An 18,131-nucleotide genomic window follows, 5' to 3' on the forward strand; every position below is an offset into this window, starting at 1 on the left:
TACCATTAATTTGTATTTGTTGTACAAGTATCTGCTTGTTACTGTTTTACGTTTTTGGCGATTTATTCTATACTGGGTCAACCAAATCTTGTCAGTAAATAGGAACAAAAAAAACTATACTCATCCTTTTCTTTTGGGTGCTAGCACTAGTGTTAGACAAAGATAGTATGGTTCTCTCTGTCTATGTTTGAAATCAAACAGACCTTTGACACACTATATTATAACACGCGTTATAATTATAAGTGATTTTATCGAGAGCTCAAACAATCTGCCATTTTGACATTGACAGTTGTTTTTGTGCATGCAGCGCGAGATTTGCCGCCGTTTCTCTCAGATTATTGTGTTATTTTCTATTTTTTTAGCGCCATAGGTGCACTTTATTGTGGCTTTTGTGACACGTAGCACATAGTATAAGTATAAATGCCGTAGCACAGCACATAGTCAAATCACAAGACCTACTTCAAAACTAATTCAGAATATAATGTCTCAAATGAAATCAGTGGGCTCCGCTGCCCGTTTGGCGGGCTCTCGGCCCTTCCGAGTGTCCATCGAAGGCAACATTGGCTCAGGGAAGTCGACTTGTATCAAGTTCTTTCAGAAATATCGCAACGTTGAGGCACATCCGGTGAGTTACTGAGATACATAATTTTGATAACCATTAGGATCCAAGTTCACACTGTATGACTTTATTAGTGCTTGCGCTGATTCTCTGCGACACGAGACAGCTTAGAAGCGAAATGTAATCAAGCAAATCAACATGAAAGCCGTTGAGGTCCTTCATAAAGGTACATTTACGACATTTACAACACCTATTATCTGTGTCGACAACTTGCTCTAATCTCATATAGACTCAAATGACTGAATTAGCGGGCTAAGAGCACTCTACATATGGTATCTTCAGGGAGAGAACAGAAGATGACAAAGCTTGCCTTGTCTACAGGTTGCTAGGTTGACTCCCTCCTCATTTTGACTAAAAGCAAAGAGAATTAACCTTTTAACCTCCGTAGACTGATATATTTTAAAACAGAAAATCGGGCTCATTTCACAGTGGTCTGATAAATAAGACAAAACTTCGTGTTACTTTGTACCAATGGCGACACAAGTATGCTTGACGAAAAATTCTATGGTTAAGTCAAAAGGTTAAGTTGGTATTTGTCTTTGCTAAAAGTTAGTAGTAAGGATTTATATCAACTGCACCTATTAGCATCTCAGCTGTGGAAATTATTGCTGTAGTTACAACATTGCCCTAGGGGCTATGATTTGAAAACTAACAATATACATTTGTTTTGCAGGAACCTTTGGATGAATGGAGGAATGTTGGTGGCCATAACCTCCTGGGACTGCTGTATGGGAATGTGCACAAGTGGACCTTCCCGTTCCAGCACTATGTGCACCTGAGCCGCCTCAAGATTCAGATTAGCCCACCCTTGCACCCGGGGATCACTGTCAAGATGTTTGAGAGGTAAAAAGTATAGTTTTGGGACCATTACATATGCCTCTCAAAATTGTTAATAAAGGTCATCAAACTCTTTTCTTCTCTCGTGTCAAAGTTCCCCTAAACAGTGGATGCCCAGAAAGCAGTGGGCTGTTTAACAGCCCGGACTGTAGCCATGACTGTTATAAGCCACAAAGTATAGTCTGGAGATAAATTAAACACAAGTCGTCTCCTTCACGATTTTCGTAGACATCTCTTCTAAATACCTAAAACTGGTATGGATGTGTTCCTCGTGGTCTCTAGAATACGAATTGACCGGTTTTAGTTTATGGAGAGGGGGACGTGTCGATAAAAAGGGGGGGAATGTGGGCGGCCGACCAGCATTGATATTTGTTCACATCTTGAGTCCTATGGGACCGATCGGTTCGTTTCAGGTGTCGTTTGAAAGAGTATTAAACGTGCTATTATTGCTTCATAATAACTGTAGTCATAACTGTAGTCGTTTAGAAAATATTTTAAAATATATGATTTTTTACCGTGCATGGATGGCATAAGTACTGACAAAACATGCGTCTAACTCAATAAATTATAACTTTACCGCAATTAATGTTATTACAAAATATACGAGAAATTTCATTAGCTTTCTAAAAACATAAGGTTTATTGGTGTATGGTATTATATAACCATGTAATGATGAATTTTGTTCAGCATGGGTCACTACGTACCGTCACGTAAATGGCGGGCGACCGACCACAACTGTTCATTGTTTCTCGGGTTCTATTTTACTGATCAATTGGTGATGGATACCATTAGAAAGAATGTTAAATGTACAATAATTGGTTTCTAATAACCGTAGTCATAACTGTAGTCATTTACAAAATAATTGAAAATATATGATTTTTACCGTGCAGTACATAAGTACTGGTAAAACATGCTTCTAACTCAATAGATTATAACATTACTGCAATAAATATTTTCGAAATATACGGGAAATTTTATGAGCTATCCAAAAATATAAGTTTTATTGCTTTATAATGTTGTATAACTAGGTAATCATGAATTTTGTTCAGCATGGGTACTGTGCACCGTCACGTAAATGGAGCCCGGCCATCGTTGAGTTTTCATTATATTTCGGGTTCTATTTTTCTGATACATGGTGGATACCATTTGCAAGCATATTAAATTTTCTGTGAATACTCGATTGTTTGAAATCTGAGGCCCAAAATAACCATTTTAAAAATATTAAAGAAAATTTTTAATTTTTACCTTAGAGGTTTGCTTAGTGACTGAAATAATTTGAGAAAGAGATAATGTAGTAAATATAGCGTGAAATTTTTAGAATAAAATCAACAAACTATTTATTAACATTCCAAAAATATTGTTTAGTTACCGAACTATAAACATATATGTAGGTATGCCAGGACCAATTTCGCCAAGCAAGCAAACACACGGCGCGGCGAGCGCCTGGTAGACCAGCAGCATTCTATTATTGTTTGACAGTACATTTTATAATGTAGGTATCCAAAATGATAAAATATCGATATAAATGATGGTTTGTTTGTTTTGTTTTTTATCACAGGAAACTTAAGTATATTTTGACTCTTTTGACAAAAGCCCAGTTCTAGGTTCATAACATAGTTCGTAGCTTTAATGATTGCAAAACCACTGCATATAAAGTACTTAATATCTGTGTTGTTATTTGACTCACGCGTCTACACATAAAACGTTTTAAAACCCACTCCGTAGTTAATAATTTAAAATCACCTTTTTAGTGAGATTTGAGGCTTGTGGCGTTAAAGAGATATTTGTCGCCGCACGCTCCAGGATGCAAAATAAGTGACTACTATTTGAGTAGCAGCGTATGTCCACATAATAACTATCCGTGAAGTCCGCTTTTAAGTATAGTAATAGTAAGATAAGGTCAATATTGAGTAAACTATCTATATTATATTTATTTACTATTTTATTTTACGGTCCAATTTATAGTTTTTGCTTACCTATTGATTCATTGGCGTTTGACATTGTAGTTTTAGCTTGTAAGTATGACTCTATTGACAGTTATAAGATGTACTACGGTATTTAAATAACGCTCGTCTGTAACTACATGATCTTAGATCTATAATAGCGACTCATAACTTCTCTGTTCGACTGTAAGTCATACAAGAGAGTTAAGTAGCGATTGCGATATAAAAAGCTATAAGTAGAAGGCTTTATCACACGTTTAGAACCTTAAGTGCAAATTGCAGATTATTACTCATATAGATGTTAAGGTTGTTCAATTCACTTTGAGCTATAAGCTATAATACTAGCAGCTTAACATGCAATATAGCGCCCAAAACAGCTACTGTAGATCTTAAATCTTTAGATGAACCTTTTAAACACTTTTATGTCACCAGAGCCTGTAAACTGTAAACTAAGACTATAGATGTAGCTATTCTAGAGCCAGGCTGTCTTTAGGTAAGGAAATAGGTGCTAAGTGTCGCCTAATTGTTTGTTGGGATTTATATGACGGTGCGCAGTGACCCATGCTGAACAAAATTCATTATTACTTGGTTATATAATATCTTACACCAATAAATCTTATGTTTTTGGAAAGCTAATGAAATGTCTCGTATATTTTGTAAATACATTAATTGCGATAAAGTTATAATTTATTAAGTTAGAACCATGTTTTAGCAGTACTTATGTGCATGCACGGTAAAAAATTATGTTTTCAATTATTTTGAAAATGACTAAAGTTATGACTACAGTTATTGAAAACCAATTATAGTACGTTTAATATTCTTTCAAATGGTATCTATCACGAACTGATCAATAAAATAAAACCCGAGAAATAATGAAAAGTTGACGCCGTTCGCCTGCCATTTACGTGACGGCGCTTAGTGACCCATGCTGAACAAATTTCGTAATTACTTGGTTATATAATATCATACACCAATAAAACTTATATTTTTGGAAAGCTAATGAAATTTCACGTACATTTTGTAAGAATATTATTGGAGTAAAGTTATAATTTATTGAGTTAGACGCATATTTTATCAGTACTTATGCCATCCATGCACGGTAAAAAAATCAAATATTTTAAAATATTTTGTAAATTACTAAAGTTATGACTACGGCTATTAGAAACCATTTATTGTACGTTTAATAACCTTTCAAATGGTACCTATCAGCAATTGATCAATAAAATAGAACCCGAGAAATAATGAAAAGTTTACGTCGGTCGCCCGCCATTTACGTGACGGTGCGTAGTGACCCATGCTGAACAAAATTCATTATTACTTGGTTATATAATATCATACGCCAATAAAACTTATGTTTTTGGTAAGCTAATGAAATGTCTCGTATATTTTGTAATAAAATAATTGCGGTATTGTTGTAATTTATTGAGTTAGGTGCATATTTAATCAGTACTTATGCCATCCATGCACGGTATAAAATCAAATATTTTAAAATATTTTGTAAACGACTACAGTTATGACTACGGTTATTATGAAACAATAATAGCACGTTTAATACTCTTTCAAACGACACCTCACACGAACCGATCGGTCCCATAGGACTCAAGATGTGAACAAATATCAATGATGGTCGGCCGCCATCTTTGCCCCCCTTTTTTTCGACCCGTCCCCCACTCCATAAACTAAAACCGGTCATTTCGTATTCTAGAGATCACGAGGAACACATCCATACCAGTTTTAGGTATTTAGAAGAGATGTCGACGACTTTTCTCAAAACAGGCCGATTTCCACCTGTCTAGTAGGGTTTTGAAAGTTTTTGACCTGAATAAGGGGCTTTTTGCAGTCCACATATTATTATATTGTATGATTTCACTCCCCTTTCTTTATATTTTTAAAAAGAATTCAGGATTGATCAATACCGGGGGTTAGAGGTGGCAAGATATTGTCAAAATATTATCTAGTTACGATCCCTTCTCATACCTATAGAGTTTCTTATGCCTGTTGTTCTTGCACCATGTTGAATTGTGTATTTGCAGATCAGTGCAGAACAGCCGGCACTGCTTTGTAGAGAATGCCAAGAAACAGAATTACTTGGAAGATGCGGAGTACCAGGTACTGATGACATGGTTTGATTACTCTGAGAAAAATCTTGACATCGGCCTGGACCTTATTGGTGAGTTTTAGATTCTTCAAGATGAGGAAATTCTGGTAGAATTTTGAGTTTCAAATACACACATTGACCTAGATTTCCTAGATTATATCAATGGTGGTAAAGGTTGTAAGTGGTTAAGAACAACTTTTATTTATATGTAATTCTAAACACTTCAGATTGTCGGGTACTTCCGAAAATGGACTCTGATGGAATTATGGGTAGTATTCGGAAGTACCCGAATAGGAGTTTTTGAATAAAATCCAATTGTCATAATATAATTTCAGTATACTTGCGGACGACGCCACAAGTGGTGTACGATCGCATGCGGAAGCGAGCGCGCGCCGAGGAGGCCGAGGTACCCCTGCAATACTTACAAGAGGCAAGTTCAATGTACACTTTTCTGAAAGAGCTACGAATTTGTATGATTCCATGTACATATGTATATTTTCTAAATCAAATTTCTATTACACCTTATGTGTATAATTGCATGAATTCTATAGTGATTTAAATTGTATTTTTTTTTCCTTATTTTCTCGTAATGCATGTTAATTATAAGATGTAATTATTTTTGAAAAGATGTGTCCCGCCGAGTTTGTTGCCGGTCCCATAATGGGATGCCCTCCTCCAATTGAGGGGGGATTTAAATCTTCTCGGGGCAGAGGTGTAGGGTTGGAGCCGGTGTAACTTTATTTGACGTTCATAAGCGCATTGTAATTATGCCTACTTGAATAAACTCTCTTTTATCTTATCTTATCTCAACACCTATTCAATGTCTGGATCACTTAGGACCTTGTTACAATGCTTTCTTCATATTGTCACTGTGCTAAGGTATGAAACTGCCCAGAATTAATATCGGTTGACTTTATTAGACTCTGGATCTTTCTCATCACGTACAGTCAATGACGTCAACTGACGCGCACGGCAACATCCCAATATTATCAACCTTCGTGCGTTCCGACAAGGTTCATGATGATGTTAAGCTAATTAACTGATTATTTATAGTGTCTTTATTAAGCCCTTGCTACACGGTCGCCGACAAGCCTTCTAACCGTCTGACCTTGGTCTGTCCTTGGTCAGTTTTGGTCAAATTTTGTTGGAAACAACTGTCTACACGGTCCGTCCAGACCAAGGCCACGCGGTCTGAGGGGCTTGTCGGCGACCGTGTAGCAAGGGCTTTAGACTTGATCAGTACATGGCATATATCCACAGGTACACGATTCCTACGAGAGTTGGTTGAGCTCTGGGTCCGTGGGCTGCGAGGTGGTCACCATCGACGCGGACCGCGGCCTCGGCCGAGTCGCGGAGGACTTGGGGCGCTACTCGTACAAGATCCTCGGCGGGAACCACACCTACTGACACCGGACACGGGCCTGGCGTAGACGTACACAGGCATATTAGCAGAAAACATTTCCACCAGAAATGAACGAGCACACGTAGCGACGTGTTTGTTAATAACTAATAGAATCACTTAAGAGCCAACTGGAGTGGTCATTTCTCCATACAAACGTACTCGACTGTTTCTTCCGTGGGTTTTGAAGCTAGAGCAATGATTTTTTCAACACAGATTAATATTGTCAATATCTGTGTCGGACCGTTTTGCTTTTTTTGATATTTTTGTTTTTTAAGGCGCTAGAGACCTTCAAAAATGGCCAAAATGGCCTAATTGACTATGCCGCAATGAGAGGCGTGGTATTCAAAACTGATATCAATTAGCCAAAAAAGCAAAACGGTCCGACACAGATAATTTTATAATCAATTAGATTTCCAAATTTGGTTACGATTGGTTAAGTTTTGGAGGAGGAAACAGTCGAGTACGAAACCTCGATTTTTGAGATTTTTCGCCTTGTCCTTATCGCACTAGTTTCAGGAGCCGCTTCCGTTAGCGAGACGGGTATATTTACCTAAAATATTTAAATCTCAGCTCCTGTTGGCTCTTAATTTTACTATCCTCGCTCAGCGCGGCTCTAGTGGAGAATATTATATTAGTTATTAATCCGTCTTATCGGACGGTTCGCGGATGGGGGCTAGGCGAAAAAATGAAAGATTTTGCCGTCACGAGCCATACTAGTGAGACAGATGCAAAATAAATGTTTGATATTGGCGTCACAGCCATACTAGTGCGATAGATGCAAATGTCAAATATTGGCGTCACAAGCCATACTTGTGCGACATATGCAAGAACAGAACAGAATAAAACAACATAACATAAGAGAGCATGAGCATGAACATGTCCCCAGCCTTTCTTAACTTCGTTCCAACGGAGTGTCCCACAACACTCGCCACTTCTCTTATTCCTCACGACACACTCGCACGTCTCTGATGAGTTCTGTGGATAGCTGGATGGCGCTTTGTTTAGTGGTAGCCTGGTAGGTACTTTACTAAATAGTCTCATTTTTGATATAACTCGTGTAGCGCTATCTGCATTAGCTGTCAAATTCAAGGCGCGCATTAAGACGAAACAGGAGCTGAGATTTAAATATTTTAGGTAAATATACCCGTCTCGCTAATGGAAGCGGCTCCTAAAACTAGTGCGATAAGGACAAGGCGAAAAACCCTGCGTAAAAATCTCAACAATCGAGGTTTCGTACTCGACTGTTTCCTCCTCCAAAACTTAACCAATCGTAACCAAATTTGGAAATCTAAATGATTATGAAATTATCTGTGTCGGACCGTTTTGCTTTTTTGGCTAATTGATATCAGTTTTGAATAGATATGAGCGCCGATAGGCATTTAGCCGGCGGCGGCGCGCCGGTCAAAATTGGTCGGCGGCGGCGGCGAATCGGCGGCGTGGCCTTGAAACACCTTCGATTAATGAAAAAAGAATTCAAACCAAAATTTTACCGAAAAAACTTGTTTTTGCTGTAAGAAAGTTATAAAATAAATGCATTTATTATTTTCAAGGATAATTTATTGAATAATGGTACGAAGAAAAATGATATCGTATAAACTGTGGATAAGCGGTATTGCGCGGCATCAGAGGCGGTCTTAATCTTGGCGAGGCTCTGGCCGGAAGATCTTAGCGAGGCCCTTATCTTTTGTGCTAAGTTAAAAATTGCGGATTGACTGTATCAGAGAAACGTCTTGTTGACAGTCCTAAGAAAATCGAGCTCCGTCATTAACCAATATCATAGAAGGTAGCACCCTATAGAACTGGTCTACGCGTGCCTCCGTGAGGGACAAAACATACGCAATGCGCTATGATTGGTCGAATTTATTTGTTATGGTGGGCAACAAATCAATTCGACCAATCATGCATCTAATTTACGGTGGGGAATAAAAAAAAGTGAGACTGTGACAAGGACATATAATAATAGCGCTTTCGCTGCTACTCCTACTGAAAGATACATAAGACTATCCCGTTCTGTCAGTTATCCCCACCACTCATGCCCAATCCAGTTTAATACTAGATTCATGACCAATATCGATTCAACAAAACCGATTTATGTCAAAAAGTGAGGCCCAACGCCTAGCTCCATGTAACATCGAAGACTTGATTTCGACGCCTCCCAATGCGAGGCCAGAGGATGAGCTGCAGGTAAGCATACAGCTAAGAATCGAACGCCAAGTGTAAGCTTGGCTGACGGCCGAACGCCTGGAGCGCCGATTGCGGCGCGCTTCTGTGCGAGGCCGAGCTTCAAGAGAGCAGAGCGAGGGCGCAGGCCGATAAAGACAGAAGCCATAGTGTTAAAGATCTGGAGCTTTCCTGCGGGCGTATTCATGCGACGCCAAAACCCGAGTTGCAATGGAGCTAAGATCGGATAAGGACCAATGCTCAACCGTTTTAAAACAGGCCGAAAGTTGAGATCCAAACAGGGCCCAAAAACTTGCAGGTTCAGATAGCGGCTTAATTCCATGCGAGCGATGCAAGGCCAAAGATTGAGCTGCGAGAGAGCAAAGCTTGAAATTTGTACAGTGGCCAAGTTTACCTAATTGAGACCCGATTCCGACGCCCTTCCGTGCGAAGCCAACGGCCGGACGTGGAAATTAACCCCATTTTATACCTTTTAAAGACGTTTAACCATGCTTGCAATGGTTAAATTCGCGGATGACGGATGGTTAGCTGGCAAAATTAGTTATGCATTGGATCGGTAATCCAAAGATGTGGGTTCGAGTCTCATGTTAGCCAGAGTTGATCACAGTTAATTTTTTCATTGTGATTGACATATGTCTAGTGTATATATATCTATAAATTGTAATGTGGAACGTTCCACAATAAAAATGGAAGGAAATCAGTATACAGGGTGGATTTTCTTTTTGGGTCAGTGAGGGCAGCTACCAGATCCCGTGCTGCTACGAGAAAACGGTCTTAGAAGACCTTCCCTCGATTTCAAATTAATGAAGATTGGCTTTTACAGATTTTGGAAAAAACATACAGGATGCGAGAAAAAGGTCATTTTTGACAAACTTTTTTTTGATGCCAATCGATCCCATTCCTATTGAGGATCAAAAGCTTGTATGGAAGCAAAAAAAAATTTCCGGCTATAAAAGCCACAAATCGAGGAAAACTTTTCCCATACAATTTGTATGAAAATGAAAATTTTTATTTTTCACATGCTATTTTTGTATGCCAATCAATTCCATTCCTATCCAGTATCAATAGTTTCCTAGGGGTCAACTTACGATAATGTACTAAAAAGTCACTGTTTTTTTCCAAAATCTGTAAAAGCCAATCTTCATTAATTTGAAATCGAGGGAAGGTCTTCTAAGACCGTTTTCTTGTAGCAGCACGGGATCTGGTAGCTGCCCTCACTGACCCAAAAAGAAAATCCACCCTGTATATATTTATTACAAGCATATTGATGTTAAAATTGATATTAAATAATTTCGTTTCCCCAAGACTAGTAGCGCGGGTACTAGACAGATAAGTTTGCATTTGCCTTCGATATCTTTGAATTATATGGGCCTAAAATACCTTTTGAATGCCTATAAACTATTCGAAGTGGCGCCGTTAATAATCTAAACTCGATTAAAAATATATTATCTGATTCCGAAAGTAGTAGTAACTACCAAGGTCACGCCGATGCCACGCCGATAGCGCAGCGTCGGCGGCGGCGGCGCGAAAATTTTGTCGGCGGCGGCGGCGCGCCGGCGCGGCGCTCATAGCTAGTTTTGAATAGCACGCCTCTCATTGCGGCATAGTCAATTAGGCGCCCTCATTGCGGCATGGCCAAAATAGTGGCCATTTTTGAAGGGCTCTAGCGCCTTAAAAAACAAAAATATCAAAAAAAGCAAAACGGTCCGACACAGATATTGACAATATTAATCTGTGTTGAAAAAATCATTGCTCTAGCTTTAAAACCCACGGAGGAAACAGTCGAGTACGTTTGTATGGAGAAATGACCACTCCTGTTGGCTCTTAATGTTAGAATTTATACCTCTCCTGCTGATTATAAGTATATTTGTAACTCTCTACTATTGTGACATACAAATCAACATCAAAATAATCCTATGTTCTGTGAACACTAAAAATACTTATGGAAGAGCCAAAAAACCCAGTTCAAATATCAACTTCTACTGCTTATTTTACTATATCGTTATCGTTACCTAGCATTAATTATTTTATTAGTATTTTAAGCGATGGACTGAGTAGTAATAATTAAATAATATTGCCTTATTGATAAATTGTTGACCAATAATTTTGCAAGCTGTCTTTTTTATGATGCTGTTATAAGTTGCACTCGCTTAATAGTTTTAATTTTGTAACATATAAAGATTTTGAGCTTGCAAATTATTGGCGCTTGTATTTATAATGATTACCTCAATATGTGATTACCTCAATAAATGTCAGTTAAATTTTATTAAATCAAGTAACAAAATAAATTATTTTCATCAAAATATTTTTTATCTTTATGCTATCCTATGTCCAATGAAATAAGACAGGTGTATGAGTCACAACAGGAAAATACAAAATAGGCAAAAATAATTTCAGTAAAAGAACAGTAATAACTGAGATATTTATTTATTATCACAAAAGAATAACTTAATATTCCTATATTTAAGGGCTACTTTGCGCCGAGCCCTACTATCTATTTACATGCACTTTCACAATGTTTCATAAGTACATTACCTACATTGTTATAGATCTAGTACCTTGATCAATCACAGGCCAGAGGAAATTGAACCTTTTTTTAATATGAGAAAGGCTGATATCACCACCATATTATTGACCGAGCGTTAGCGAAGCGTTTTGTTTCAGCTTGGACAAAAATGCTTTCGTATTTTCCGGCCGTTCTCCTCTACAGGTCGCAATTCTCAACCGATTCGCGTAATTTCTGTGCAAGTTCGATGATTAAATATAATTATCTCGTCGATTCAGTTTTTGGAAATTGTACATGTGCGGAGCCATACATTTATTCAGTTTTAAGTAACGCTCGCAAGGTCTACAGCTCACAGAATCACAGTGTAGGAACTGTTCCTCTAGACCGCGGGCCAGGAGCAAATATCGTCAGTCATCGCCTCCCGCTTGATACTTTGTCAGATGATAGTTTAGATGCTATCATGAATTAAAAAAATAGTCAGCCGGTTGTATCGCGGTGGAAAGGCCGTCGGTTGATCACCAAACATGTAAAAAAAAAATTTTTTTCAGTCATCGCCTCCCGACTGATACTTTGCCAGATGATAGTTTAGATGCTATTATAAATAAAAAAAACCGTCAGCCGGTTGTATAGTGGTGGAAAGACCGTCAGCTGTTTGCATAAACATGTAAATATTACGCGCCTACCATTTATGTCCGTAAATCCGTAAGGCGTTTATTGAAATGCCTGTGAAAAACCTACATGCAAAGTTTCATGATTTAGTTATTACTATAATAAAAAGGTACAGCGCTTATTTTTTTACATGTTTATGCAAGTAGCTGACGGTCTTTCCACCACTATACAACCGGCTGACGGTTTTTTTTATTTATAATAACATCTAAACTCTCTTCTGACAAAGTATCAAACGGGAGGCGATGACAAAATTTATTTAATTTTTTTACACGTTTCGGTGGCTGCCATTCCTCAACCCACCAACGGAGCGGCAGCTGACGTCCACGAGGGATCATCATACATATCCGTTAACCAATATACGAGTTATCGCCCGGGAGGCGATCGGTCATGGAAATCTGTTCGTGGCTCGCGGTCCACTCTGACAGAACATTATACTGGCAGTCAATAGGTTTCCTCGTTTGAAAGGGGAGAATATCCTCCAAGGGTCTCTATACGAGCTCAGTGCAAAACAGCCCCTAAAGCCTAATAAGCAGTGATCGGGGATTTCTATGCCACACCGCGGGATATCAAGTCGAAATGGTAATATGGATACGCCCCTTGGCCCGCGATAGGAACAAAACTGTTCGAAAAGTAAACGCTATTTCGGTGTCGGTAATTCGTTTATAAAATTTTTAATTACTAAAAAAAAAAAAAAAAAATAAAGGACTGTAAAAAACATGGGTCTCGACTCGGTCGTCGAAAGGCAATGCAAAACTGATAAGGTGCGAGCTTAGTGGTTTTATTGATATATTCAATTGATCTGTAATCAAATTTTCAATTAAAATTTTTCAATTATTAATATTAATAATATATGCAATGCACGATTAATTGATTAACAGTAACATGCCAAAACACTCTCCTATATCGCACACGAATCCCGGATTCCCGCGGCATATCCATACTAGCATAATGATTGAGGTCATTCACCCCAAGTGGCATAGAAATCCCCGATAATAAGAGTAAGTGGGCGCTCGGTTCAGCGGTAGAGATGGTCGGCGCGGATGTTGGAGGCGATCTCGGGCTCCCACCTGTCGCCGTTGAGCAGCAGCCGCTCCTTGTTGTAGAGCAGCTCCTCGTGCGTCTCCGTCGAGAACTCGAAGTTGGGCCCCTCCACGATCGCGTCCACCGGGCACGCCTCCTGCCCACACATGCTCATTATTACCCTAATTACATGTACTTAATACTTATTTATTTATTTATTTATTTATTTAAACCTTTGGGAAACAAACAGGCAAAACAACACACATAGTAAATCAGATAACACATTCACAAGCCACACAGTTTCCACTAATGAATAATAACAGTTATGCTGCTCAGAAGCTAACATTAATACAATTTAAACTTAAACCTATTTTAACATTAATAGAATTTACAACGTGCAAAACTCAAATACCTAACTTGAATTGTTGAAAAAACACACATAACAACAACATGTAAACGTTGGCAAGTATGATGTAATATAATTACTAATGGATATTATTTTTATTATTAACTGTACTTTTTATTGCAGAAACAAACTGTTGTAATGATAAATGAAATATATCTATATCAGCAAATTTTTCATTATAAGTTCTACACGCTCTATCTTATCTTATTATTTTCGGGGGCCCTTACGGATACACTTCGACCCATAGGGATCTTTTGTGCAATCACCCCCTGGAGAGGATCCGTCAGCTACTCAAGAGCTTTTCCCACCATATCCATGTGTCGGATGATGGAGCTCATGGGTAGCGTTTTAAAGTCCTTTGGTTCCAGATATCCTGCTCCAAAGTCCTTCATTCTTTGTCTGGCGAGGGCGTGACATTCACACATTAAGTGTTTCACTGTATCTTCCTCTTCGCCACACATACGACAATCGGTGTTGTCAGAGTGTCCCATCTTGGCCAAAATTCCTTTGACCCCGTAATGGTTACTTACTAATACTTTACGTACTTAATACTTATATCGGTTATTTTTCTCAGTTTTATGTAGGTACGAGTGTCTCTGTTTCAGCTTTGACAAAAATGCTCTAGTATGTTTATTTGGCTGTTTTCCTCTGCAGTACGAATTTTTCAACCGATTCTCGTGAAATTTTGTTAGCAGATTCGATATTTATTAATTATATGGATTTATTGGTCCATTTAGGTTTCCACTTGTTTTTATTTTAACTTTGGCGAAGTCTACAGCTTGTAGAGGTACTAGTACGTAAAATAATTAGTATTAATAGCTTGATTACTACCAGTACTAGTTATCTCATAAGATAAAATAATGTCAGCCTGAAACTTAGAACCCCACAGGGTAAGACAAGATTTCTTTTCAGATCCTTATTAGCTAAAACCGGCCCTTGATATATATTTTTTTATATTATTTTCATCTGCCATCGACTTTCATAGCCATAATCAGATTGTATGTATCTATACATTTCTTTTTTCAAGGTGGTCGTCCATTACGAGAGGGGGTGCGTTATTCTCTCTGGTCTAGTTCCAAGATCTCTGCCACCTTTTGAGTCTTGTGATGTTATTGGTGTCGTTTAATAGGTCTCTGGCAAGTTCGTTCTCATGATTTGTTAGCCTTTCTTTATATTTCTTTGAGAAGCTATTTACTTCCGCTTTGATGGTTGGTATATAATAAAATATAATAAAATAGCCTTTTATTTCCTTTTTTTTTTTTTTTAAAAAAAAAAGGTTGGTATATATGAATTGAAATTAATGATGAGGTATAAAGTAGATGTGTTACCTGGCAGAAGCCACAGTAGATGCACTTGGTCATGTCAATATCGTATCGCGTCGTACGCCTAGACCCGTCCGCGCGCTCCTCCGCCTCAATTGTGATAGCCTGCCAGTCAAAGTCGGAACCAGTTATTTTACTATATTGGTAAATTTTTACAAAAATCACACAAGGAGTGTGTTAGTCGCAAAATTGCATGGATATGTTATAAATGAATTCATTAATTGCGCTGCTTCCTCATCTAACAAGAAGCGAATTAGCTCTGCTGTTTGCGGCCTAACCTGAGCAGGACAGATAGCTTCGCACAGCTTGCAGGCAATGCAGCGCTCCTCTCCAGACGGGTAGCGACGCAGCGCGTGCTCGCCTCGGAACCGCGGGGACAGGGGCCCCTTCTCAAATGGGTAGTTGATGGTTGCTGGTTCCTGGAAGCATTGTTGATGTTTTAAGTTTTTCTCTGTGACTGTTAACATATCATATCATTTGTCATAGTGGCAATACAACAATGGAACGCTCATTTTGAAATTAGAACACTATGGTCTGTCAGAAAATGCCCTAAACTTTATGTCTTCTTACCTTAGCAATAGAACACAAACAGTTGTTGTAAACAAAACCCAGTCTAGCGGAGCTGTAGTCCAATTAGGAGTGCCGCAAGGTTCTATTTTGGGTCCATTCCTGTTTTTGGTTCATATAAATGATTTGCCATGTATAGTAGAAAATCTTTGTGAAATAGTTCTTTTTGCTGATGACACATCATTACTTTTTAAGGTTGATCGGAAATCTACCGATTATAGTGTAATTAACAGCACACTCGTTAATGTACTTAACTGGTTTACTATGAACAATTTGCTTCTTAATGCTAAGAAAACCAAATGTATTAGATTTTCTTTGCCGAATGTTAAACCAGTCGATACTAAAATACTTTTGAATAATGAATGCTTAGAGATGGTAGATAAAGCTCTGTTTCTTGGTTTAACATTGGACAAAAATCTACAATGGAGTCCTCATATCGGAACACTAGCTAACAAATTAAGTTCGGCCGCTTACGCCGTGAGGAGAATTAGACAACTGACTAATGTTGAAACAGCTCGCCTTGTTTATTATAGTTATTTTCATAGTGTAATGTCATATGGTATTCTGGTTTGGGGCAAAGCAGCTGACATACAGACTATATTTGTCTTACAAAAGAGAGCCATTCGTTCTATATATAACTTAAGAGCGCGTGAATCATTAAGAGAACTTTTCAAAGAAATTAATATTTTAACTGTAGCTTCCCAATACATATATGATAGTATTATTTATGTTATTAAGAATCTAGACTCCTTCACTAAGAATTCTGATGTCCATAACTTTAACACTAGAAATAGAAATAAGCTTGCTATCAGAAAGTTTCGTGTCCGTAAAGTACAAAAGTCATTCGTTGGGCAATGCATTCATTTTTATAACAAGTTACCTGAGAATGCTTTAAGATTACCCTTTCCAGCTCTTAAGAATTACTTAAAAAAGTCATTGATGTTAAAAGCTTATTACAGAGTCGAGGACTACTTGACAGACAAACATGCATGGTCCAAACCAGAAACTAACTAATAAAAAGTAGTAGCAATTAAAAACATTGTATTATGTATAGAGTTATAGGTGACACAGCTCAGGTAAGCAGGAAAGCACATCAAATATTATATGTTGGTAATTAATAATAATCAATCAGATTTATATAATATGTTTTCCCATTTCTTTTAATAACTTTATTTTCTTTTCCTTTTGTAAGAATTTGATATGTTTTCTGAAAGAGCTACGATTTTGTATGATTCCATGTACATATGTATATTTTCTAAATCAAATTTCTATTACACCTTATGTGTATAATTGCATGAATTCTATAGTAATTTAAATTGTATTTTTTCCCTTATTTTCTCGTAATGCATGTTAATTATAAGATGTAATTATTTTTGAAAAGATGTGTCCCGCCGAGTTTGTTGCCGGTCCCATATTGGGATACCCTCCTCCAATTGAGGGGGGATTTAAATCTTCTCGGGGCAGAGGTGTAGGGTTGGAGCCGGTCTACCTAGCTTTATTTGACGTTCATAAGCGCATTGTAATTATGCCTACTTGAATAAACTATCTTTTATCTTATCTTATCTTATCTTAACATATGTATTTTTCGTCACTTGTATACAAATACACAATAGTCCACTGATCCCCGAGGTCCTACTCAACATCAAAGGTTTGATAGGATTCCTCGAGGAGCTGGGCTGGCAGGACTAGCCCCTATCACGCAAAATAGGCGCAGGACGTTGAGTTGCAGAAAATCGCCCGTACTACAATACAATAAATACAATAGTCCACTGATTAGCAACAGTCAAAGAGCACATAATTTGTGCACTTATCATGCACAAATTATACTACAGACTAAACTAAACATACCTTAAATATGTGAGCCAAGGTGACTGCGAATCCTCTCGCCAGCTCCGTCCAGAACATGGTCTGTGCAGCTTTGTCGGACAGCGCCTTGAACGACATGTCCTGCGGGTCGGGGTTCACGTACATGTAGCCCTTCTCCTGCAGCGGGTACTCGCCCGCCTTGCCCGCCGGCGCGCTGTACGCGCGGCTCAGCGCGCCGCATGCGCGCACTACAACACATACTCATACTCTATACTTGGTCTACTTAACAAGGCAAGCAATAAGTTAGTTTTATTACAGAATTGTAGCCAAATAGGGATGATAAGCTCAAAAGCCTAATGTAAGTAGTGTTAAACATATGAAATGAAGTCGCAATCTCGGTATATTAATAGAATTTTTCGATAGTAAATACGCAAAAGAGGTTATAAACAACACAGTTGCGTAATCGATATATTAATGCCAAAATAACGAAAAGGCGCTTTCAGGGAAGAATATTAATGATAGATATAATCAAGCACTGTTATTACCTCGCGTAGATACCGAAAATATTTTGGCATAGGACATTTTTTAGCCCTATTTAGAAAAATAATGAATTTTGACGAGTGAAACTTCAAACTGCTGTCAAAACTCAAAATAGAGTCCAAAAAAACCGATAACGTCAAATTTGCTGTGATATCATTTGAGCAACTGTTAAAATCGTCCATTTGAAGGATCTTTGTGCTGCTTGAGTAAAAACA

The 18,131-nt window shown here is 38.1% G+C and overlaps 2 protein-coding genes across 2 annotated transcripts; one reads left to right on the forward strand and one right to left on the reverse strand.

Annotated features, from left to right (window-relative positions):
* The first annotated feature begins 455 nt into the window (after positions 1–455).
* LOC134650749 (deoxynucleoside kinase-like) lies at positions 456–6,904 on the forward strand. Its single transcript, XM_063505681.1, has 5 exons — positions 456–625; positions 1,293–1,462; positions 5,433–5,569; positions 5,833–5,927; positions 6,758–6,904. The coding sequence occupies exons 1-5, from the start codon at positions 482–484 to the stop codon at positions 6,902–6,904; spliced, it is 693 nt and encodes a 230-aa protein (XP_063361751.1). The 5' UTR covers positions 456–481.
* A 6,349-nt stretch (positions 6,905–13,253) lies between these two features.
* On the reverse strand, positions 13,254–18,040 carry LOC134651236 (NADH-ubiquinone oxidoreductase subunit 8-like). Its single transcript, XM_063506301.1, has 5 exons — positions 17,922–18,040; positions 17,419–17,624; positions 15,282–15,422; positions 15,010–15,108; positions 13,254–13,432 (listed from the first exon to the last, which is right to left on the reverse strand). The coding sequence occupies exons 1-5, from the start codon at positions 17,956–17,958 to the stop codon at positions 13,271–13,273; spliced, it is 645 nt and encodes a 214-aa protein (XP_063362371.1). The 5' UTR covers positions 17,959–18,040; the 3' UTR covers positions 13,254–13,270.
* Positions 18,041–18,131: the final 91 nt, after the last annotated feature.

This window comes from Cydia amplana, chromosome 9, assembly GCF_948474715.1.
Source record: "Cydia amplana chromosome 9, ilCydAmpl1.1, whole genome shotgun sequence".
NCBI lineage: Eukaryota > Metazoa > Arthropoda > Insecta > Lepidoptera > Tortricidae > Cydia > Cydia amplana.